Source organism: Xenopus tropicalis, chromosome 7 (assembly GCF_000004195.4).
Source record: "Xenopus tropicalis strain Nigerian chromosome 7, UCB_Xtro_10.0, whole genome shotgun sequence".
Taxonomy (NCBI): domain Eukaryota; kingdom Metazoa; phylum Chordata; class Amphibia; order Anura; family Pipidae; genus Xenopus; species Xenopus tropicalis.
This window is the reverse complement of record NC_030683.2, coordinates 98,103,983-98,128,969: the sequence shown is the minus strand read 5'-3', so window position 1 is coordinate 98,128,969 and position 24,987 is coordinate 98,103,983. Positions and strand designations below refer to the sequence as shown.

At 37.9% G+C, this 24,987-nt stretch overlaps 1 protein-coding gene across 1 annotated transcript in view; it reads right to left on the bottom strand.

The window, feature by feature from the left end:
• Nucleotides 1-8,940: 8,940 nt before the first annotated feature.
• Nucleotides 8,941-24,987, bottom strand: part of nphp4 (nephrocystin 4) — a 56,324-nt gene continuing 40,277 nt past the window's right edge. The window contains 9 exon segments of the mRNA XM_031906517.1: nucleotides 8,941-9,479; nucleotides 10,160-10,217; nucleotides 12,264-12,412; nucleotides 16,931-17,110; nucleotides 20,626-20,797; nucleotides 22,315-22,335; nucleotides 22,337-22,395; nucleotides 23,669-23,699; nucleotides 24,633-24,717. Of these exon segments, the coding sequence (XP_031762377.1) occupies nucleotides 9,345-9,479; nucleotides 10,160-10,217; nucleotides 12,264-12,412; nucleotides 16,931-17,110; nucleotides 20,626-20,797; nucleotides 22,315-22,335; nucleotides 22,337-22,395; nucleotides 23,669-23,699; nucleotides 24,633-24,717 (890 nt within the window). The 3' untranslated portion in view covers nucleotides 8,941-9,344.

Below are 24,987 nucleotides of genomic sequence, written 5' to 3'. Positions count from 1 at the left end.
ATCTTTCAGTCCCCTGTGTATCTATCGCTCTGCTATAGCAATAAGTATTTTACACATAACCTCTATCCCTGTTAGCCACCAGCAGTTGCTACACGATATTTGACTATGATTTGACCCCTGCATATTACTCTAACATCACAAATAGAACACTAAAGTAAAGGCCTCTATCTCATAGGAGTACCTTTTTCTTTTTTCCGATATTTGTTATATATTCCTCTTATTACAGTAAACAGAATGGCCTAAGGGATGCACTCCCCCAGTGATCCTTGCTTGTATCCAGCTACACTTTCCAATCCCAGGTCCCTGATGTCAGCTTCAGACGTGACAAATAAATGCAGCTGCATTGATGTGCATAGCAAAATGTATTACTGTTTTCCATAATATCATGCCAAGCTATAGGGTCTGTAGGGTCCATCAAAAGAAATGTACTTTTCTTTAGTAATTTCATACACTTTTGACACTTCTAAATGCAATCTATTACTGTATACGTGGAATATAATATATTTGTATAACTCTCGGGGAAAATGACTAATAATTTCTCCGCTCTGAGCACAGGATAAGCTTTACAGGCTCTCAGAAGTCAGTGATTTCCTTGACTTGGTGGCTTACAACCCATGGAGAAACATATTATGCTAGAAGTATTGTTGTTTCAAGGTTATGTCCTTTGAATGAAATATGAAGCATTGTCACAAACCAGTGAGAGGATGATTGACGTTTTTTTCTTTATATTTAATTTTAGAATCCTTCTAGTCAAATAACCTTGGGATTCTGAAAGCAAATGTTTTCATAAATAACCTCATATGGCTGATCATTACAATAATAGTGCAAGTCATTTACTCTGGTTATAAGCATTCACTAATTGTGTGCACCATGTTCCAACTTAAACAGAATTTGTGCATGTTTGAGCTAAGGAAAACATGATCTAGTGAGTGTATGTATGAAAATAAATTGCATTATTTTAAGCTATGTGGAATTAAAAAAAGGAACCAGCCTTCATTTACTAATATAGGTGCATAGTTGGCCAATTTTAGTGGCACCCAGCTACCAATCAGGGAAAACAAGGAAGTAATATGCAGCAATATATGGGCCCTCCCACTCCCAAGGAGGCACGGCAATGTGGTTCATTTAGTAGGTGTAGGACAGAGTGCAAAGTGTAAAAAAATGATGGCAGTGGTAGGACAGGGCTGTCTTTGGTGCTGTGCTCTTCACCCCATGCCATATTTTTTATGTGTGCATCAGTGGCATACCTAAGGGGCCTGGGCCCCCCAGCGGTCGATCTGTGATATGGAAAAAATAACGGATCACCCTTAACACACCAAAAAAAAATCAAAGGTCACCCACAGACCCTCTAAAGATGGAGCTGATCTTCCCCCTCCCACAGTAGCAGGATCTGCTTCCTCTGTAGTTACACCACTGGCATGCGTAGAGCATAGAGCCCTGGACATAAATACCCTTTGAATAAGCAAAAAAGGACCTGCTGCACTGGCTAATATTAAGATGGCCCTGCTGCTGTCTAGATCCTGTTTAGCAGTTATATATAATTGGGAGTCTGATGTCTAACATAACAGCCAGAACACTACTTCCTGCTTTCAGCTCACTAACCTCTTAGTTAGCAAGTGGCACATGGGACATAACTGCTAGTTTGCTAGCCTATTGTCAGCAGCATCAATTCAGTGACTTACAGCATTGCAAAATACTTGGCCAACATCTTAGCCCCATTGGTAGGTAAAACAGTGCATCATATCCAAAATGCCAAAGAGTTTGTCACCAAGATTCAAGGAGTTAAACTAGAGGCAGAAGAAACTATGGTATCATATGATGTCACTTCACTATTCACATGTATACCTACCACAGAGGCTACTGAGACTGTAAGAAATCGACTGCAGAAAGATAACACCCTCAGCAGCAGAACGAAACTCAGTCCCAACCAAGTATGTTTATTGTTAGATTTGTGCCTTAACACCACATACTTCAAATACAAGAACCAATTTTACAGGCAAAAACATGGCTGTGCAATGGGTTCACCAGTTTCTCCCATTGTAGCAAACTTGTATATGGAGGAAGTGGAAAGGAAGGCCCTACTCACATTCAATGGAACTACTCCAAGTCACTGGTTCAGGTATGTAGACACGTGGGTTAAAATCAGATCCAATGAAATGGCGGCCTTTTCAGAACACATTAACTCAGTGGACAACAACATCAAGTTCACAAGGGAGGATGCTTGCTTTTTTGGACTGTTTGATATCCATTCAAGAGGGGGGTATCTTGAAAACAGAAGTATACAGGAAACCCACTCACACGGATCAATATCTGTTGTTTGATTCCCACCATCCGCTGGAACACAAACTGGGTGTCATTAGAACTCTACACCACAGGGCGGAAAGTGTGACAACTGATACAGAGTCCAAGGACAAGGAATGTAAACATCTCAGAGGAGCACTAAAAGCTTGTGGCTACCCAGACTGGGCCTTTGTCAAAACAGGAGCAACTAAGCCCAACAGGAACACCAAAAGGAATAACCGTCATGAGGCAGAGAGAAGGCGCAATATAGTCATCCCATATGTAGCAGGAGTGTCGGAGAAACTCAGGAGAATTTTCAACAAACACCACATCCCTGTGTTTTTCAAACCTAGCAACACACTGAGACAAAAACTTGTACACCCAAAGGATCCAACACCAAAGGAAAAACAAAGCAATGTTGTATACACAGTCCAGTGTAGCGAGGAGTGCACAGACCTTTACATTGGTGAGACAAAGCAACTGCTCTCCAAGCGAATGGCTCAGCATAGGAGGGCGAACACTACAGGCCAGGACTCTGCTGTATTTCTACACCTAAAAGACAAGGGACACTCCTTTGAAAATAGCAACGTCCAAATTTTGGACAAAGAAGACCGCTGGTTTGAAAGAGGTGTAAAAGAGGCCATTCATGTCAAAGTGGAGAAACCTTCCCTTAACAGAGGCGGGGGACTTCGACACCATCTGTCTGCTACATACAATGCTGTTCTAACATCTGTACCCCGGCAGTTTCAGAACTCTTCACACATCCATTCATGCAACTCTAACAAGTAACACCTGTCTGAAGAGTTGCATGATACTTTGGTAATCCTTTCAAAGTAACTCCACAGCATTCACACCTCTGTGAGTTTCAGATGTCACCTTTCTGAAGAGTTACATAGAGCCATTGTGATTGGATTAGTGGAAGAGTATATATATGCTGAGGACTTCCCATACCAGTCAGTTGAACTGAAGAAGCTGCTCGGATGAGTAGTGAAACGTCTTCAGTGATTACCAAACAAGTCCAGTTGCTTTAAATTTATTTATATTAAATAATATCAACCTTTTTCTGATTTTCTGCTTGATAATTTCCAACAACCCGTAAGCTTGGCTTCTCAACAGCTGCCCAGAGCACACTGAGCATGTGCAGAGCCACTGACACTCAGATGGCCTAACAAAACCCAAGATGACAATCTCCTGTTTACAAATTTAAGACATGGATCATTACTGCTAAAGGGATGCAGAAACTCTAGGATGGTGCATTTAGGATATAAAATGCAGCATTTCTAGCAATATACATTTTCAGGGTTTTGTTTCCTTTCAGAATTTTCTCTAAGAAATGTGCTGTTCATTTTGAGGATTAAGAGTTACAGAAATAATAATAAAACCTTTTGTTATGACAAGAAAATCAAAGAATTTTGTAGTGGATGTGGATTTTGTAGCAAAGCTCCAGTTTCACTCTGATAAATATGCCCCCTTGTTTCTGACTTTACATCCCCATTGCATAGTAAAATTTGATATAAAAGGAATCATGCTGTTTCATTTCTTAGCAATATTGTATATGTGGAATTTCACTGTATTAAGGGATCATAGTGACCCACCCCAAACAGCAGTGGCTTGGTTTTAGGCCCCAACATACTTAATAATTCTAGTTCTAAAGGGAATTTTACTAATTTAGGACAGGAATTAACAAACAGAAATAAGAAGATGTTCAGCTGTTAAAAGGGTGGTTCACCTTTCAGTTAGCTTTTGGTATGTTATAGAATTGCCTATTCTAAGCAACATTTCAGTTGGTCTTCAGTATTTATTTCTTGTAGTTTTTGATCTATTTGACTATTTTTTCTAACACTTTGCAGCTTTCAAATTGGGGTCACTAACCCCCAGCCAAAATACTATTGCTTGATCAGGCTATGGTTTTATTGTTATAGTTCCTTTCTATAACTTGTTTTTCTATTCAGGTCCTATCCTATTCATTTGCCATCCTCTCATTCAAATTGCTCCCTGGTCACTAAGGTAATTTGGGCCCTAGCAACCATATAGCTCCTGAAACTCCATACTGCAGGGCTGCTGAACAAAAAGTGAAATAACGAAAAAAGTATAAATAATAATGATAATAATCATTCTAAAAATTAACTTATAGGTGAATGACCCCTTTAAACTCCCTCTATAAACATGTAGATAATTCTGCATATAAGTAGTGGAAAGATACAGCATGGAATAAAAGACACTCAGTAAGTTAAAAGCATTCTTTATCACATAATATTAGGCTTATAGTATTAAACACCTTTATACACACTCTAGTGCCACCAGGAAACATTTGGACTGACCAGACACTCGCGACACAGCTCGTACTAAATTCACAATATTGCTCCATACAGCTCTAGTCTCCACTTCTGTTTCTGGTCTATTTACAACATTCCTTTTCATGACTTTGCCCATTGCAGTATCACAGTAATGATATGGGTAGAAAAACTATAGAAATACCTATTGAAAGAGGAGTTCTCTTTGAAATGACTGCATCACAGCTAATGAGAGATTCCTTTACACATGTACTTCACATTTCATGTTTCTTCCAAAGATGTCTACAACAAACACTTTAAAGGAAGACTAAGGCTGACAGCAGACTGAGCTTTTGCTTGCTGTGGCATTCTTGGGTTCTTAGGGAGCTTAGCAACGAGCTGCTTATAACCAAGGGGAAATTGCACAGCCTGCAGTAATGAGCACAAAGCCTGTAAAGGACAACAGTAATGCCAAAAGAAAAGCATCTCAGTCAGTTATGGACAGTCATATAGGGGAAAAAATGGTACTACAGTGGAGAGGGTGAGCAGCTTTCAAATATCTAGGTGTTTGCATCTCTGCGGATCTGACATGGACTGAACATATACAAACCCAAGCCAATAAGACGAGGCAGATTTTGGAGTCACTCCGGTCACCCTAAGAACTTTTTACTCTGTTGCTGTGAAAAGTGTCTTGTCACCTCCTGGTTTGGGAATAGCTGTGTTTAGCACCATAAAGCCCTTCAAAGAGTGATCTGGGTGGCAGCTTTACCATCTTTCCACATCAGGAGATGTAGGGCCGAGAGCCAGTAGGATCATCAGAAGCTCAACCCATTCCAGTAACTGCCTGTTTGATCTGCAACATATCAGTTTTATGGCCAAAATAGTGAGACTCAGAGGAGCTTCTTTTCTCAGGCTATTAGACTTGACCAGGCTATGTCATCACAGCTTTTTTACTGTTCTTAATAACCCTGACTGATAAATTCATGTATATTGTACCTGTCGGTTACGCTTATGTGTTATTACTAAACAATATGGCAGTCTGCACTTTACCATACATAGTTATACTACATACATGTAGGGGATCAGAGAACCCTGTCCCCTGTTTCTCAGTCTGTGATCTCATCCAGCCTAGCTACAGACTGGGGAGGGATCCGGTTGGCTGGATGCCCCAGTGCACGTCTGGGAGAGGTGTGCCTAAGCTTTGGAGCCAAAAATCTAGGGGTGGGCCCAGCAGTTTATAAAGGGAGCCCCTGCTGTTGTTTGCCAGTTCAGAGGAAGACCCAGAGTGAGCAGTTAGCACAAACAGTGTGTGTTCAGACTGGAAAGGATAAAAGTCTGCTGGACTGCCAGGGAATATAAAGTCCTCTGTGGTACTCTGTGTGTGTGTCCCCTGGAGGAACAGGTATTGCAATTACCTGCTACGTGGGAGCAGCCACCCCTTTCAACAGGGAAGGTACTCTGGGGCAGGTAGCGCTACCTGGGGGGACTAAAGAGCTCTTGGGGAAGGGACTGAACTGATTTAAGGGTTGGGGTCTATCCGGATTTAAAGTGGGCTGGGCAAGTACAGAGACTGTGCCAGTGTGGATAGCCCTCCCAAGTTTCCTCAGGAAAGGATTATCAGTCACCCAAAAGCTGTTCTACTGTTTATGTCCAAAAGTTATATAAAGTTTAATATTGCTGCAAACCATGTGTGATTATTCCTAGTGGAAATCCCCTAGAGGCGTGTTCCTCAGTGTCCACTAGGTGGAGGCACTGCGCTGTTCCCAGTTCCCAGTATCAATATTCTTTGAAAACACATATCTCCTGTGAAAATACAGCCCATATTAAGTGAATGTGCCAAGAAAGGGTTACATACACAATGTACAGTTATTGTTTACATCTTAATGTCTATTTTTCAGGAATATATTTTTATATTTTGTATTACTTTACGTTTAGCTGTTCATTTCATTACATGTTGTACATGTTGTACATTACATGTTGTACTCGTATAACTGTGTATGTGACCAATATAGAATATTGAACCTTTTTTTTTTTTTTAAACTGCCCATTAAATACAGGTGAAAGTGCTGGTTACCAACTGCTGGAGAGTCTATAAGGATTAGTCAGTGCTTTGGAGTTAAGTACATGGATATTTTGCAGGGTTAGTATTGGAAAAGAAATGGGATAATATCTGACTTTATGTGAATCTGTATTCAAGGTCAGTACAACAGTGTCACATCCATGGTATATTCCTTTGTTATTCATTATAGTTTTGAAGGTCTTTCAGATTAAATATTGTTTACATTTGGAACTGATTTAGAGGCAGCTTATGTTGGCACATAATCAATTTTGATTGAATCAGGCGCACAACGGCATGCCCACATATCTGGGTGTTTTGGTGCGTGGCATGAATAAAATGAAATGTCGGTACAGCCTTATACTTCACATAGAGAATTACATTGCAAAATGTAAATCACATGCCATCTATCAGAGAACGGGCAGGATTTCCATTAGTACGCAGTATACAGATAGTGTAATTATAGTACCACATAGACTTTGCTTTATGTATTATACCTATTAGATCTACAAAGGTAATACCCATATATATGGAATCTTCACAAACTCATGATGGAGGATTCCATTATAAAGTTAATCTTCAAAGAGATAATACATAGACCTGCTATTTCTGGTTTTTGCACCAGCATTATGGTCCATTAACACCAAAAATGAAAAAAAAAAAATATATTCTTTCAAATTGATATCCATTATTTCGATTTTGTGCAGAAATGTTTTCTTGGAAACAATAATCCTGGTTTAATTCAGATGCATGCACAAATACTTTAAATACCTTAATATCATTCATAAAATGCATTGCCAAGAATGTTGAAGAAAGGTGCCACTAAGCAAAGGGGTTGCTGGGAGTGGGGTAAGGCTAATGTTTAAAGGGGTGATTCACCTTTACGTTAGGTTTTAGTATGTTATAGAATGTCCTATTTCTAGCAACTCTGCAATTGGTCTCTATTCATTTTTTTATAGTTTTTAAACTATTTGCCTTCCTCTTCTGACTCTTTCCAGCTTTTAATTGGGGGTCACCAACCCCAAAAGCCAAAACCAATTTGTCTGTGAGCTTACAGTTTTATTATTATCGAAACTTTTAATTACTTATCTTTCAGCCCCTCCCATATTCATATTCCATTTTATTTTTTTTTTCAAATAATCAATACAAAAGTAAAACAGAGGAGGCAGAGTAAATCCAAAATAAGTTGTTGCAACTTTCCAATATACAACATACATACAACATAATTAGTTATGTGTAACTGTTATCCATCTGCTCCACTGATATTCAATGCACAGGAGGTTCTGACTGTTGAAACACTGTAGCAGGGAAAGAACTATGAATCCCTATGTAATGCATTGGTAGGAAGAGAGTCTTCCCTGAAGGAGAGGCGGCATCTGGTACAGAGTTAAGAACCAGTAGTGCACAATAGGCCTGACCAATACTGTTATACATTGCAATTACGTACAACTTTAATACATTGGAAATGTTTAATGTACAATGGAAAGTCGCTGATACATTTACAAAAAATTGTATTTTGGGGTTTCTGTCCCCTTTAATTTAAGTGCAAAATCTTAACTCTTCTACAGACAGTACAAAAATATGTATCTGCCATAAAAAACACACATTCAGTTAAAAAAAAATAAATCAATAAAGGCAAACACTGATATCTAAAATCTAATTGGTTTAGGATTTGCACTGCACAAAGACAGAAATATCAGTAATAACAAGTAAACATTCACTGTAACATCAGAAACATAAGGGCAATGTCACACAGGAGGATTTACTTTTAACAAATGATTCGTAGAAACTATTTCCAGTGGAAGAATCTCACAGCTATATCTATATATATCTCTAGAAGGAGAGGCTTCTGCACACACTCCTAGAAGACACATATTCCCCTGAGCCAGCAGCCAATACAAACAGTAGTGATAACGCACGGCACAGCTATGGACCTGCTTCATAAGGTGCTTTATCCCAAATCAATGTTTCAGCCCTCACAGGTGTCTCAGCGACGGTTTATTCAGTGAGAATACTTGTGGCTCTGAAGCTACTGTATAGCACACAGCAAGAGGCTGGCCGGCAGCACCGCTACTCTCCATATGTCATGCTGGGTAAGATGGCAACTGGGATAGGGCATGGGCCAGTAATATACAGGTAAGGGATCAGTTATCCAGAATCCTTGGGACCGGGGGTTTTCCAGATAAAGGATTCATGCAGCTGTCACCCAACAACAATGTTCCCGCTAAGGTGTACGCTCGTGCATGCACACACACATTTTGTATCTTCTCTGACCTGAGCACACTGTTTTAAAAATGCACACACAAGTTTAATATGTGAGCATAAAAAAACTTTTTTGCACACATAGCCGCAAAGGAATTAGAGGGAACATTACTCTACAGAGCTGACAGTAACCACACACTCACCAAGCAGGGGTAACGCTGGGCACATTTTTGAGGCAATCTGAGAGCGACTTGCTATTTAAAAAAAAAAAATCACGTCTCAAAAAGTGTTACACTTCCCTAAAAGTGCCATTTTATTTCCATAAAAACGGTAATGTTTTCTGTGGCATCAAAATGTTGATAAATAATAAAGAAAATGTTGCACACAGGGCAAGAGGCACTCATTGGAGTGACAGGGAAACCGTACGCAAACACTCACTGATCACTTAAAAGTGCATTTCCCATAGATCTATATAGGAAGCACTATATCTGGTTCCTATAGCAAATAACTTGGTGGCTCAATACAAACTACTCCTATCTGACTTTTACATGGAATGTCTCTTCATTTTTGTCTTCTCGGTTATTGATGAAAATCAGTATTTCTTCCAGGCCTCTGGTCTGACTTGGTGCAAAACACAGGCCAATACTGTAGGTTTCTCTGTCACAGACCTGTACAAACAGTTAAGCACAGTCATTATTACAAGTGCCATTAATCATATGAACAATGCTTTCCAGAATACTTTATAAACTAAACTCCACTGGCAGATCGATGTGCACTGAGCTGGGCTAATGCATTTTCATGGCAATAAACTATTAAATCTTCAAATGTTTATTTTCATTTTGAGTTAAGGATTTATCTATAACAACTGAAAATGTCAAATGTAATAAAACATTCATAAGAAATGTGAACTTGTAAACTTCTAAAATGACTGTAACAGATTTATACAGGCTTGCATTTCTCCCTATTGATTTACTATGTTCTAATTGAAGTACTTTGAAAGTCATTTTCTTTGAACTTTAGGTAGTAAACACAGTTGTGTGCATTCGGGTACCTTGCAGTACAAGGGCTTGGGGCTGTAGTAACCAGCTAGAATGATTTCATTAGGTTCTACAGGTGGAATATTTAAATGGAACACTAAACAACAGGGCATTTGATCTTTCACTGTCAATTTAAAAATGAAACAGATGCCCAATAAAAAATAATGGTAATTTGGGTTACATAAGAAGCTAATCATTGAAGAGACTAAAAAAATGAACAGACAAATGTGAGGCGTTCCTGTTGAAAGGCTGTTTAAATATAGAATAAAAGAAAAAGGGATAAAAAGACGAGTGTCTGCTTGGCAAATTACCAGCCATGGAGAAAATGTATGCAACCTAGGAGATTCGCATTCCTTAGAAGAGCTTGTTCTATAAGAGCGCAGTATGGGAAAACCAAACATCAGTATGAAGTTATTAAATCACCATGAGCTTATCTGTAACATTTCAGAAATATGAATATATAACATAATATTTATTATTTCTACGGGAGAATGGGGTTACACTAACTACATAATCTAGCAGTCATTACAATATTTTTTCCTTGGGCGCTTCCAGCACTTTCATATCCTTTCCTTTGAAATACTGTACAGTATACAATAGCTATGCTGGCACCATACAGTGCACAACAGGGTTTATATTTAAAAGGCTACAATACACTAACACTTTCAAGCTTGAAAAAGGAGAATTTCTATTGTGGTATAATATTATCTGTACAGGCACTAAGTAAACTTAATGGTTCTTCCTGATAATTTATGTTGCGATGTATAATACCATGGCTCCTCTCCCGCTGGATAGTAAGTAAATGGAAGGGCTACAGGAGGTCGCAACTTGAGACAGTGGCACAAGGAAAGGCTAAAACCAACAGCCAAACCAATGCCTTTATAGAGGTTAAGGAAACAGTGAAAATAAATTTCCTTTTAACTCTTAAAGGGGATCAAAATTAATAATAAATAAATAAGTATCATGCTAGAAATAGTATTCCCTATGGCTCATTTATGTCTGCAGACGCAGTGAGTGCAATGTGAAGCTCAATTACCTTGTTGTTTTTCCCACAATGTAGCGTTTTTACCCAGAATGCAATCATCATTGTGGCCTATTGTAGGCAATGTGTCAGACATCATTGTATCCACCTGGCGTCATTTCCGGTTTTTGGTGTTTGAGTGATGTCTGTGGCCAATTCTAGGTGCAGCTGGGCTGTGCCTATTGATACAGAGTCAAAGAGAATGCTGGAGGTACTGCCTGGTCAGAAGATGGCAGCAACTCCAGAATATCCTTCCTCAATAGGAGCAGCAGTGTGTGATTCAGAATGGAAGGCAGGAAAGACTGAGCGGCACTTTGTGCAACTACACAGACGTGCAAAGAAGTATCATTACTAAAACTTGTATTACTTGCAACTCATTGTGGGGAAAAGCACAAGTTGTTTATATAAATGAGGGCAACTACAGGCCTTTAAAGGGAAGGTCTGTGCCTTTGAAGATCCCCCATTAGCCCCCCATATACTTTTTTTGCTGATTCACTGCCCATGCTCTGTGTCACTTACTGAGCTTAGGGCCAACTCGCACTATACTCTATATATTCAATATAAAATTCACAATACAAGACTGTTTTGTAATTAATTCAGATTAGAATTCTGCATAAGAATTGATTAACGATCCATCAGCTTATGACTAATGTAACCTCACTTTCTACCAATGTTTTGATGATTCTGACAACCACTAAATTTAACTTGTCAACAGCAGCACCGAGCACACTGAGCAGTGCAGTGCCACTGGCATTAAAAGAGACCCAATGGAGATCGGTTTATTTAAAGGAATACATCATTATGGTTAAAGGGCTGCTGAAACTATGGTCTGGTACATTAAGTTCAGTATTTTATATACAGCATCTGTAGCTATATTTTGTTTTGGACTTTAGTTTAAAGACAGTTTGCATGGCAGTTAACAAGTGTACAAAGTAAAGTATTGCAAAGAAAGAGTGCAAACAGTGCCAGTGCAATATACAGTATCTATAAACACTCATTTGCTTCACACAGCCCTCTAGGATGTCCCTATATACAGGCCAATAAGCTGCCAAGGGGTGGATACATTGGCAGCTTTAATCGTCTAGTTTTACTTGTATTTTTATATTTAGAACGTATGATCAGATCTATTGCCCTTGTGATCAGTAGCGCCCCTTTCCACCCACCAGGCACCTGTGAGTCCTTAATCATACATATAGCATTTATATGAGTGTTGCACAAACCCCAGCAGACGCATGTTTTAGAGTTAGGAGGTTATTGACTAAAGTCATGGGGCAGGAGGGAGAAAGGGGCACCTAAAAGATTGGCACCTTAAGTAGTTTTAAGTTTCCTTATCCTTTAACGGCAATAACAAGCAGGGTGGATTCAGGACAGCTGAAGGACAGCAGAAAGCCTACCTCAAAATACAGTAATTTTCTTTGAATTGCGGGAGATCAATTCTGTTTTTGTGAAGAGAATATGTTTTCTTAGTTGGATATGGGTTTCTGTATGAAATTCTCTTGTTAGAACCTTTTTCTCCACCAACCGGAAGTAGAATTTCAAAAGCCTTCAAAACATAACACACAGAATAAGAACACAAAAGACACTGTTCTATATAGGTTGCTGGTTTTCTTTCAGTCTTCAAACAATAACCTTACATTTCAGTTACCCATCCCTTTCCATTTCTTCTCTATTTAAATCATTTGTTATAAAAGACAAAAACTATGCAGTGGTTGGAATAATTGGGACTATTTCGAGAAAGTACAACTCTGTGAAGTCCACTGACAAATGCTAATTGCACTTCTATTTTAATCACCAGAATAATTAGAGAGCTGGAATTTAACAACAGGATCCCACTTAATGAAAAAGAATCCCTCATATTCAATGTAGGGGGAACAGTCGCACCATTAATAGCCATAATAAAATGATATAACCAAAGCCAAAATAGCCATAATAAAATGGTATAACTGAATACCTTACATGGATTCCTGGGCTATAGAGTTACTAGGGAATGTGCCCTACTAGTTGGAAACAATACAGCCACGCTTGCTCAACATTTTGCTAAACAAGATGACTGTGCCGTACAAACCATGTTCACTCTGCGGCTAGTTAATTTATTTCCATTAGGACAGCCAGACACCTAATTCAGCCGGTGCAGAGGTTTTAAAAAGAAATTACAGGAGAGCTTTAATAATTTCAGACTGTAATGTTTCATTCTTTCTCCCTTAGGAGGCAGACGCAGCCATGCTAATTCAAATTGTTTTAACAATGAACAGCCTGGCCTACCTATAATGCTCGGCTATAATGGCTCCTAAAACACATTTTTCAGTGACAGTACAATTGGTTTATAAAACCGTAATAAATATAAAATCCACGCAAGGAGATCTGTGTACATAACATACCTCACTGCGAGAAACTAAAGTTAATTAAAAACATACATTTTAAGGTATTATGCTTTGGACATTTTTGCTATGCCTAAAGCATTTATGAGTATATATCTTATATATCTTCTCTGTACTTGAATTACAAACTGTTTCTGGCACTTTGCTAATAATTAGGGAACTGATAAGAATTTCTGGCTCCATTTGTGCTGCGGTACAGCAGCCCACAGGAACAATACAGTACTTATGCTTTACAGTACATGTAGCTCATCTCTGAATGCAGCTGCTGTATGTACATGTGTTAGACATAACAATATGTGTCTATCTATGTTTCACCATACTAAAGTATTAAAATATGCACCTACCTGATCCTCCTTTTTCAGTTACCCCACTCAAAGAGGGGGTCACTGACCCCTTTTCCGCATTGATATTTGCAAACAATTTTCATGTATGCCTTCTAGGCACAAGTTTTTTTGGAGAGGAAACATTTGTTGGCAGGTAAATCCATTAAAAGACATACATGGTTATATATAGTTACAGGTACAAAGTTAAGTTGAATTGAAAAAAGACCAAAGTCCATCAAGTTCAACTCTTCCAAGTGAACCCAGCACACACAACCTATACTGACCTATCTATACACTCACATACAGACCCATACTGACCTATCTATCCTCTCACATACAGACCCAACTGACCTATCTATACACTCACATACAGACCCATACTGACCTATCTATCCACTCACATACAGACCCATACTGACCTATCTATACACTCACATACAGACCCATACTGACCTATCTATCCACTCACATACAGACCCATACTGACCTATCTATCCACTCACATACAGACCCATACTGACCTATCTATCCACTCACATACAGACCCATACTGACCTATCTATCCACTCACATACAGACCCATACTGACCTATCTATACACTCACATACAGACTCATACTGACCTATCTATCCACTCACATACAGACCCATACTGACCTATCTATATACTCACATACAGACCCATACTGACCTATCTATCCACTCACATACAGACCCATACTGACCTATCTATACACTCACATACAGACCCATACTGACCTATCTATCCACTCACATACAGACCCATACTGACCTATCTATACACTCACATACAGACCCATACTGACCTATCTATACACTCACATACAGACCCATACTGACCTATCTATCCACTCACATACAGACCCATACTGACCTATCTATCCACTCACATACAGACCCATACTGACCAATCTATCCACTCACATACAGACCCATACTGACCTATCTATCCACTCACATACAGACCCATACTGACCTATCTATACACTCACATACAGACCCATACTGACCTATCTATACACTTACATACATAAACTATATATACCAACATCAATACTAACTGTAGATATCACAATAACCTTGGATATTATGCCTGTTCAAGAAATTATCCAAGCCCCTCTTAAAGGAGAAGGAAAGGCAAAGTCACTTGGGTGTGCCAAAATGTTAGGCACCCCCAAGTGACTTAAATCGCTTACCTTGTACCCCGGGCTGGTGCCCCTGTTCGGAGAAAACAGCACCAGCCCGGGGCACCTGTAGTGGAGCGCTTCCTCCTTCCGGTTTCCTTTTCTTAAAATGCCAGCATGCGCAGTAGAGTGAAAAGCTGACTTTTCTGTTAAAGTTCGGCTTTTCACTCTACTGCGCATGCGTGCGCACGGAACCGGGAAGGAGAAAGCGATTGCAGCTACCCCGGGCTGGTGCTGTTCTCTCCGAACAGGGGCACCAGCCCAGCGTAGAAGGTAAGCGATTTAAGTCACTTGGGGGGTGCCTAACATTTTGGCACCCCCAAGTGACTTTGCCTTTCTTTCTCCTTTAAAGGCATTAACAGAATCTGCCATTCCTTTTACCAGTTTAGTTGCAGTCTTTGAACTCTCTCCAGCTCATTAATATCCTTCTTAAGGACTGGAGCCCAAAACTGCACTGCATACTCAAGGTGAGGCCTTACCAGGGACCTATAAAGAGGCAAAACTATGTTTTCATCCCTTGAGTCAATGCTTTTTTTTTATACAAGACAGCACTTTATTTGCTTTAGAAGCCACAGAATGACACTGCCTGGAATTAGACAACTTCTTATTTACAAAAACCCCCAGATCCTTTTCAATTAAGGATACCCCCAACACACTACCATTTAGTTTGGTAGTTTTAAAAGTGCAAACAGATAAACCTCTTTAACCATGTAACTATTCAAACAAGATATGGGTTAGCACTAAGATATATCTAGTCCATCCCCACTTTAGCTGTGCTTCACTTGCAGTCTCCCTGGATTAGCAACACATTTTTTAGGAATCTTTCATTTATAAACATGTTTTAGGGATTGGACTGATCAAGATCATTCCTTAATTTATTAACATTCAGAAGAGTCTAGAGTCTTTAGAAGGGTCAATAGTCTTGAAAAAAAGTATATTTTTTTCTGTCTATGAAGATTTTCATTCATCCATGTCATGGTATATCTAGTATAATTAAATCTAAAGCAACTGGCCTTGTTAGGTAATCATTGAAGACGTTTCACTACTCATCCATTCTGTACCATCTGCTGTACCCCGGCAGTTTCAGAACTCTTCACACATCCATTCATGCAACTCTACCAAGTAACACCTGTTTTGAAGAGTTGCATGATACTTTGGTAATCCTTTCAAAGTAACTCCACAGCATTCACACCTCTGTGAGTTTCAGATGTCACCTTTCTGAAGAGTTGCAAAGTGCCATTGTGATTGGATTAGTGGAAGAGTATATATGCTGTGGACTTCCCATACCCAGTCAGTTGAACTGAAGAAGCTGCTCAGATGAGTAGTGAAACGTCTTCAATGATTACCTAACAAGTCCAGTTGCTTTTTGTTTCCCCAGTTCTAATACTACAAGGCAATCTTCTTGTAGATAGATTCTAGGAAACTCACCATTGTACACATATGACTGGAACAGCTAACAAAACAATGGCTAACTTAGATGCTAACAGTTGCATTTTCAGAAGTAAATCTGACATTTCCCACCGCTGCTGCAGCTGACACCCTACAAAGGCCAATACAAAGCTTGAAAGTTTTAGTTTTTTCAGTTTGGAGAGGCAAGACAATGCTATCTATATGCAAAGTAAACTTTATTGTTGACAATCCTGTCTAACAGATGGCTAGGAAATGGTTTACATTCCTATTCAAGAATAAAAATAAGAATGATTGTGCAGCTTGAAACAGCAAATCTATTAATCATTTAATCACAAAAAAACATAGGGAAAAGTACAAGGGTAGTTTGGAAAGGCCACTGCAGCTTTAATGATGCACACAGGGCAGTTCAGTGCATCCACTGTAAGCTACACTGCCATACGGGCATTCCTGTTAGGAAATTACTCTGAGAAAACAGACCCATTTGCTTTTTAGCAGCTGGGTATATAAACCAGAAGTAATAAAGTTATACTGAGTTTATATTCATTTCCAAACACATAAAACACAATCAGCATGTAAAGTTCCCTCTACTAGTTCAATATGCAAAGGCTGAGTTTAAGCTTCTTTACCCAGAACCAGTGATACTGCATCTGTGTGCCTGTAACAGCTGTTATATTCACTGTGGGGTGCAAGAGTACGGGCTATGAATGGACAAATCCCAGCCTTAATTTGATCTTAAATGCCTTACCTTGGAAATAACAGGCTTCCTGCAAGACACACAAACCAGCCAGGATGCTACGAGTTGATGCTGATCCACATCTACTAAATTGAGGTAAATAAATTTGCTGCCTGCTTTCTGAGGGCGCACACCAATGTGAAGATCTTGTATTCCATTTGGAGGAAACACAAATCCCCTGTCTGGATCAACCTGGGCAAAATATAATAAACACTACTGCATATAACAGTTGATTTCATCCCGTAAACATCTTGATATGGAATATGCAAAATCTGATCTCACTGGTTTATTTTATAATCTTTTTTTTGTACAAGTAATTCTATGCCAAAGGTAATTGCTATTTCCAAGCAAATTGCATTTCCCCACTCAAATGTATTTATATATCTCAGGCTTTTTATTACCCTATTAAATCTATTTAATTCTTCATCCCAAATTTGGATTATTTTCTGCAGCAAGGCTGTATTCTCCATGCTGTACTAGGTATGATGTAATACCTTAATAAGTGTAAAATCAATAGAAAGCTAATTTCTTTTCCAAAAAAAGCCATAAAAAAGCTATTAAAATAGGTCATCATACAGTAACAGCCTTTTTCTTTATCTGTGGGAATCCACTGCAGATAAAGGCAGCATGAAGAAAATATATGTTTTTCTATACTTGGAAATATAGATCTTTCATAGACAGTCTCTGCTAAAGTGATTTCTCTGAAACATACATGTATATTATATATAATGTCTCACATTTTTGAAAATGTTTTTTTCACCAGTGATTATGGCACCAAATAGATGACTTGAATACATTATACCAGTTCTTAGCAAAAATATCTTTTGAAAAACCTAATACTGAGTCATTATGTTATTATAGCTATGTTTAATAATCTACTTATGTATAACCACTACTGCACTGTTACATGGTACAGGTATGGGATGCATTATCTGGAAAACCCATTATCCAGAAAGCTTTGAATTACAGGAAAACCATCTCCCATAGACTCCATTTTATAAAATAATCCAAAATTTTATATAGATTTCCTTTTTCTCTGTAATAATAAAACAGTACATTATACTTGATCCCAACTAAGATATAATTAATCCTCGTTGAAGGCAAAACAATCCTATTGGGTTTATATAATGTTTAAATTATTTTTTTTTAGCAGACCCATGGTATGGAGATCAAAACTACAGAAAGACCCCTTATCAGGAAACCCTAGGTTCCAAGCATTGGTATATTTCTTATATCTGAAAAAAATGTAAATCATAGAAAACTTTAGAGACAATAATTCCTCTTCCACCCTTTACGATACCTCAAATCTCAGCTTAATGGTTTAGAAGAAGCAGTTTCTGTCCATGGAGCTACATTTCCAGCAGTGCAGCAATCAAAGTTTCTTTTCTTATTTATTTATTTTTTGTATGCATCACTTTCAGTGTATTACTCCCTTGCTCATGTTTTGCCTGTCTTTCTCTATGGATGAAGATACTCTACTATTCAGTGGAGCCAGATGTAAACTACCATAAAATCCTTCTTCCATATTATCATCACATATTTGCTTTCTCCTGGGGAAAATGAAGCATTTTTAAAAGAAGGATTGAAATTTTCACAATGCAATGTTCATATTTTTTAATGCACAGCCACAATACAAAATATCCCATATTTATCCTGAATCATATTTACTTTATAAGCAAATTATATTAGAGATGGCTCATCCCTATTGGGAGGTTCCTAGTCTTGAAAATACAGACACTTCTCATTCCCAAATCTACACTAGGTCCAGTTATTGCGTTGATAGCTTACTATTAAATCTAGTTCTGTGTCTGGCAAAGATGTTACTTTTTACTACCATTGTTTATATGAATGAGCACAAGTCCATCTTCCATCAGAAAAGCAGAAATATTAAGGTATTCTGAACTAGTTGTTCCACTTTAGAGGTGTTTGTTAATCAATGTGAACACACATTATGTCACGGAAGAGATTTTGATAAACTAGATTTTTAATATTTACTGTTAAATTAATAAATATTCCTAATTCTGTTCTCAAATATGCATATTATGATCATGTATGAATGGTCTAAACCGAGCTGAACTAAAAGAGTATTCTATGATGAATGCTAATCAAGCACGTGCTTTTACTCTGAATCTGCAATTAAAATCAGAGGCAGCTGAAACACGCAATAACAGGACATGTAACTACCATAGCAGGGTTTGGTGATTAAACAGCTGCAGAACTTTATCTTGCGCCTGCAGATGAAATTATTTTCCTTAGCACCCCCATGGCATTTACAGCAATGCAATTTCCATAAACAGTAAAGAATTTTGTCATGGGAAAACATGCTTTTTACAAAATGCATCAGTTAATAGAGCTCCTCCAGCAGAATCCTGCATTAAAATTAACAGATTTATTTAGATTAATATTAAATAATATGCGGGGCTATACATATTCTTAGTTTTCCAGGTTCCCCTTAGTCATGTGCTCTGATAAACTTCAGTCATTCTCTTCTGCTGAGCTGAAACTTGGAGTGATATCATCCCCTCCCTCCCCCCTAACAACTAATCAGCAATGGGAAGGTAACAGCCGCCTGACTCCTGTATTGCTAAAATTGCTCTCATGCCCCACCTAGTGGATGCTATGAGAATAGCACTCAAAAACACGTAATAGCACTCAATCCAAGCCTGGCCATGGCTTTTTCAGCTACAATAGCTTATCTGAAAGCAGTTGCATTGTGAAGTGCCGGCTCCTTCTAAAACCTGAGAATCAGGCACAATGCCGGCTGCCTACACACAAATATTACAACTAAAAAAAAAATACTTTTATTGGTTCAAGAATAACATTTTAAATGGTAGAATGAATTATTCGCAATGTATATAGGGTAATTTAGTAAGAAAAACTACACTATAAAATTCATGATGGAATCCCTATAAAAATATGCAATGGGATGTTTAGTGTACGTAATATAGAAAGGGCTTTTTTGCAAGGCACTAGCTCCCTAGGATTCATTGCACAAATGATTCAGTAAAGAATGCCCCATCAATTTCTGTGCTTTTTGGAGCCAATTACATAAAATGTGAAGAATATCCCTATTAAAGGTTCTGCACAGGTCAGAAGTATGACCAAGCCAACCTATGTTAAGCTCTGTGAAACGGACACTATATAAATAAATTATGACAATACCTAAAAAGAGACCTCAAGCTAATACTTAAAAATGTAAACATTTTTAAAAGAAAGTGTACAAAAAAGGTAATTAAAATGGACAGGGTATGCAAAGACAATGTGAGCTGCACTTGCTCGCCCTGAATTCGACTGAAGAAAATATCAAATACCAAATATTAAGAAGATGTTGATAAAGTCACAAGAAGAAACCTGAAAATTTAGGACAGGCTGCACTGTGAAAAGGACAGTGGAAGGAACATGTTTACAAAATAATTCAAAATTAATAAACTGCGTGCTTACAGTTTATACGGAGGCTAAAAAAAATCATGTGAGGGAAAAAGTTCTTGTAAACCGCTTTCATATCACTTTTGAAAAAAGTCCCTACACTATTTTCATATCTCCTATTGTTATTACAAACATAGGTGAACTAACTAGTTCCTCGTGCCCCATGGTTTGGATGACAAAACATTGAAAAAATGTCCCATTTTGACCTAAGCTTTGTAGAGTTGTTGGTCTCTTGTGACTGAATCAGCTAATAAAGACTATATTTTAATGTGAAAACTAACCTTTAGTTCCTCTGGATGTGAACTGTAAGATCTGACTTTCCGTACCACTTGAGTTCCTCGAAGGACAAGAGACAGCTGGGTCAGCTGGCCAGTTATGCAACTAACATCTATTCTCTTTAGTGAGTGCACATAAATTTGCCAGATCTGAATAGGAGCCGCAAGCCAAGGATCTCTGAATGACAAAATAGAAAAAGAGAGATCTATACATATTACACTGTATGCAACATATGTTATTTAAAACAACTTTTCCCTATTGAGCATCACATCTAACTGATAGATCTGCACCTATTTTCTTGAACTTCCTATTCCATTGCCATTAGTCATTTACAAAGCTTTCAAGAATTCAAACTCTTGCTAAAAATACCAACCAATCTCATAATCACATTTCTCAATAGCTAGACCAGCTCTACTAAGCATTTAGTACTTCTAATTTACACTTAAACCTGGTTTACTGGTCAACACTACAAACCTACTAGACACCTACTGCCAATATAAAGCTCAGGGTCATTAAAGCGGACCTGTCACCTTAAAAAATAATTTCAAATTGTTTTCTATTGTGTTTGGCAAGCAAAATAAACTTTACTTACACTATATAAATTATTTTAATCTTATTTTCTTCAGCCTTGGAATTCACAATTGCAGCAAGCAGGCAGGGGCCATTTTGTGGACACTGTTATCAAAGCAGGCATTGCATCCTGCCAATATCTTGTTTCTGTGCCAGTATGGGGGGCCTGATACCAATATCCATGCACTGGTTACACAATTACTTGGTGAGGAGGGAGAGGAAATGTGAGGAGAGCAGCCACATCTAAGAAGTTCTGAATTGAAAGTGAAAGTAACTGTCTGCCCCACCTCTATGCCTAAGGCATAGAGGTGGGGCAGGCATTATATGATTGACAGCTGGGATTTTAAAATGCTTTTATAATGGGTATGGATGTGGTAATAAAAAAATTATTTTGGGTTTCATGTTTAATTTGAAAAGGACTTTTATTATACAGCTTTTTAAGTCTGGGTGACAGGTCCACTTTAAACTGTATGTCTGTGGGCCAAAGGTGGCCCTTGATATCATTTAATAACTCCCAGTTTTAGAATAAGACTTCCAAGACAACTGTTGTCTAGTTTTCAGGCCGTTTAACATGCCCAACAAGGTGCTCTAAATGTTCTGGGAAGCAGTGTTTCACCTTAACTCCGATCCCACATTATTTAATATCATCCACATCATTCATCTTCTGCCATTCTCTAGCTTCTTTTTTTCTTTGTATTTCACCTCCGCTTCTCTATTGTTTTATATATACAGATGCCTCTACCGTCTTCATCTGTATGACACTTCTCCATCCCTTCACTACTTCTCTCCCAGGAAATATTTTTTCCTCTTTTATCTTCAAAAAGCTATTTTTCCTTGCACTTTTTATCTCTCCGTTTTATTTGTAAGGAGAAGTAGAAAGGAGCAAACATCAAGTTACATTTTGGAAAAAAAAACTTTTACAGCATTTCAGCTTTGCTGTACTGAATGAGTCTGCTAGAGAATATCTTGTGAAAAGAGAGATAAGATAATTATGCTCATTTGATATTTGTAAGAATCAATAACCTCTCAAATCAAGTAACCTTTATAAGACAGTGCTTAAATAACAAAGCAGAGGAACTGCTGGTAATGATGTTGATTTAAATTATAGTTTGATATCTACTTACATGTAAAGTGCAATGAAGAATGATTTGTGGGCTGGGTCCTCCAGCAACTTTTATAAACACATCCTGAGGCTCTCCTGGACCCTGTAATGTCACAACAAGAAATTATTTGTTTGGCAGCTCAATTGCCCAAACAAATCTCAGCCCAAATCATGTAACAGATTGTGCAGCAATATAAATGTGTAGCAGCTTAAATGTAAGTATCCATATGGTGATATCTATATATGTATGCCTTTAAAGAAAGCCTCACAGTGTCCCTTGACCAACCTCTTCACACTTTAATGCAACTTTCCTAGTGCCTATTTTCTCTTAACACCTTCACCACTGATAACGATTCAGTTGTTTTAATGGGGTATTGTCATTGCTCATCGGGGACAGTGTAGTACTCAACTCAGGCCTGAACCAGTACCTTTATGAATTCAGTATGTGCCCCACCCTGCATTACACCTAGCATCACACTGCTATTCTACACTAGTTTTTCTTCCAAGAACAACTTTCTTGCTCAATACATAATAGTAAAGTATTATGTCCAGTCTGTGTAGTAAATGTATTTATGCCAACAAAAAAAAATGAATATAGAACACATATTAAAATTCCAATGGAATGAGTGCTTCATTAATCTGCCCTCTGTATGATTCTAGTACTGACCAAGGAATGAAGAACACTCAATAACCTAGGAGGACTGCATTTCAAACATGAGTATGGAGGAAGTTAGAATGGCTAGGCTATTGGGAAACTGCATTATAATGCAGACCAGTTGGTCTAGGGGGTCACCCTGTACTTTATTTAAAAGCATATTCAGTTACGTTTGTCTTGCTGCATAGAAAAATGGCAAAGCCTGAATCTGAAAGTAAGAATCAATCTATCATCCAGGTTCCTAGAAGATGGTTTAAAAATTGTCCAGTCAGTGGAGAGGCCCTCTGTATAATGAGCTGCTCCATATTTAAAAGTCTCTTAAAGGCTGTGCAGCTGGGGGAAGGCGGGGTTTGCTTATACAGAGGGCTTCTCCGTGGACTGGAAATTTGTTTCAACCGCTCTTCAGTGCAAGAAATAAAAAACATAGATATTTCCTAATTAAAGCATTATGGGAAAAGTATGTTCAACACAAGGCTTATTTATTGAACTAATGTTGAGAAATGCTTGTATACTGCTCTGTTAATATGTTTTTACTTGTAATCTTTTATCATATTAACCCCATAGATTTATCCATTTATTTACATATATACAAGATCCATTTCTTTGCTATATGATAGCATATTATATGTCTTTAGGGAAAAACTGTTTCACATAAAAGGCGGCTTTATTCACAAAGAAATACTAGATCATCTTTAAAATGTAATTTACATATTTGTTATACCTTTTCAGCAAACATTACGCTACTTAATCTCCTTAAAGGGAAAAAGATGACATTACGTTTCTCAGTGATTATTAGTTTTTGAAGTGTCTTTTTTTATCTATACAGATCTTAAAAGCATTTCTGTCATTAAATGTTTTGTGTTGGTGCTCCGGTGACCTTACTGAACAGTACAAAAACCAAAGCAAAAAAGGAAATTCTGGCAGCAACACTTAACTCTGATGGTGATTAGACTCGGAGGGAGAAGATTAGAAGAATACTAGGAGATAAAACGCTGTAATTATTCTAGGTGCCACATTACATTTTGTCAGATGCAATTCTCTATAGACAAGTAAAAGATCAGAATGATTCTTGTCAAGAAAGGCGAAAAGCAACTACTGTACTGTAAGTGCTACGTGCTGCTTTAAAGGAAAACTATACCTCCAGAATAAATACTTAACCAACAGATAATTTACAGTATGTCATATTTAGTGGCATATTGCAGTATCTTACCAAACTGGAATATATATATATATAGAGAGAGAATATTGCCCTTTTCCCTTGAGCCACTATTTAGTGATGGGCTGTGAGTTCCCTCAGAGATCACCTGACAGGAAATAATGCAGCTCTAATTGTAACAGGAAGTAGTGTTGGAGTAAAAGGCAGAATTGGCTGATATGACCTACTGTAACATGTATGTGTGCCCGTGGTTTGTCTGTGAGCACAGTGAATTGTATTTAGGATTACCCAATGGCACATACTATTAAAAGAAGTATATTTTTATGAAAATGGTTTATGTAGATGAAGCAGGGTTTTATATACGAGCTTTAAGCGATATAGTTTTATAGAGACCTACATTGTTCCAGGGTATAGTTTTCTATTAAAGCACAATATAATATATTTATATCTACTGTACAAACAAGCAAACATACATGTGTACAAAGCACTATATACCCTGAATCGGAGCTTGTTATAGAACTATTCTTACCATTTTTTGGAATCACAGATAATATTGATGTCACTACAGCACACGTGAAGATCAGGTTCCCCACCAGGTGTACCAACTGGAGCACCTAGAGAGATTATGAGAAATCACATGCTTCATTTTCATTCAGGTTTACTATGTGTAAAAGATATTTATTTTGGCTGTCCTAAAAAAAAAAGTGCCAGTGGGAGAGAGCATCTGTACTAAGGCTGTCCAATATGTGAGAGAAATGTTCTCATATTAAAGAGGAAGTGGTAATTTGCTATGAGTTTGACAAACAATAAGTCTGAATCAGAATGGATGGTATTCCCTTGCAAGCTGTTTTGATTCCAATGGCAGTAATCACAAAGCCAGGAAA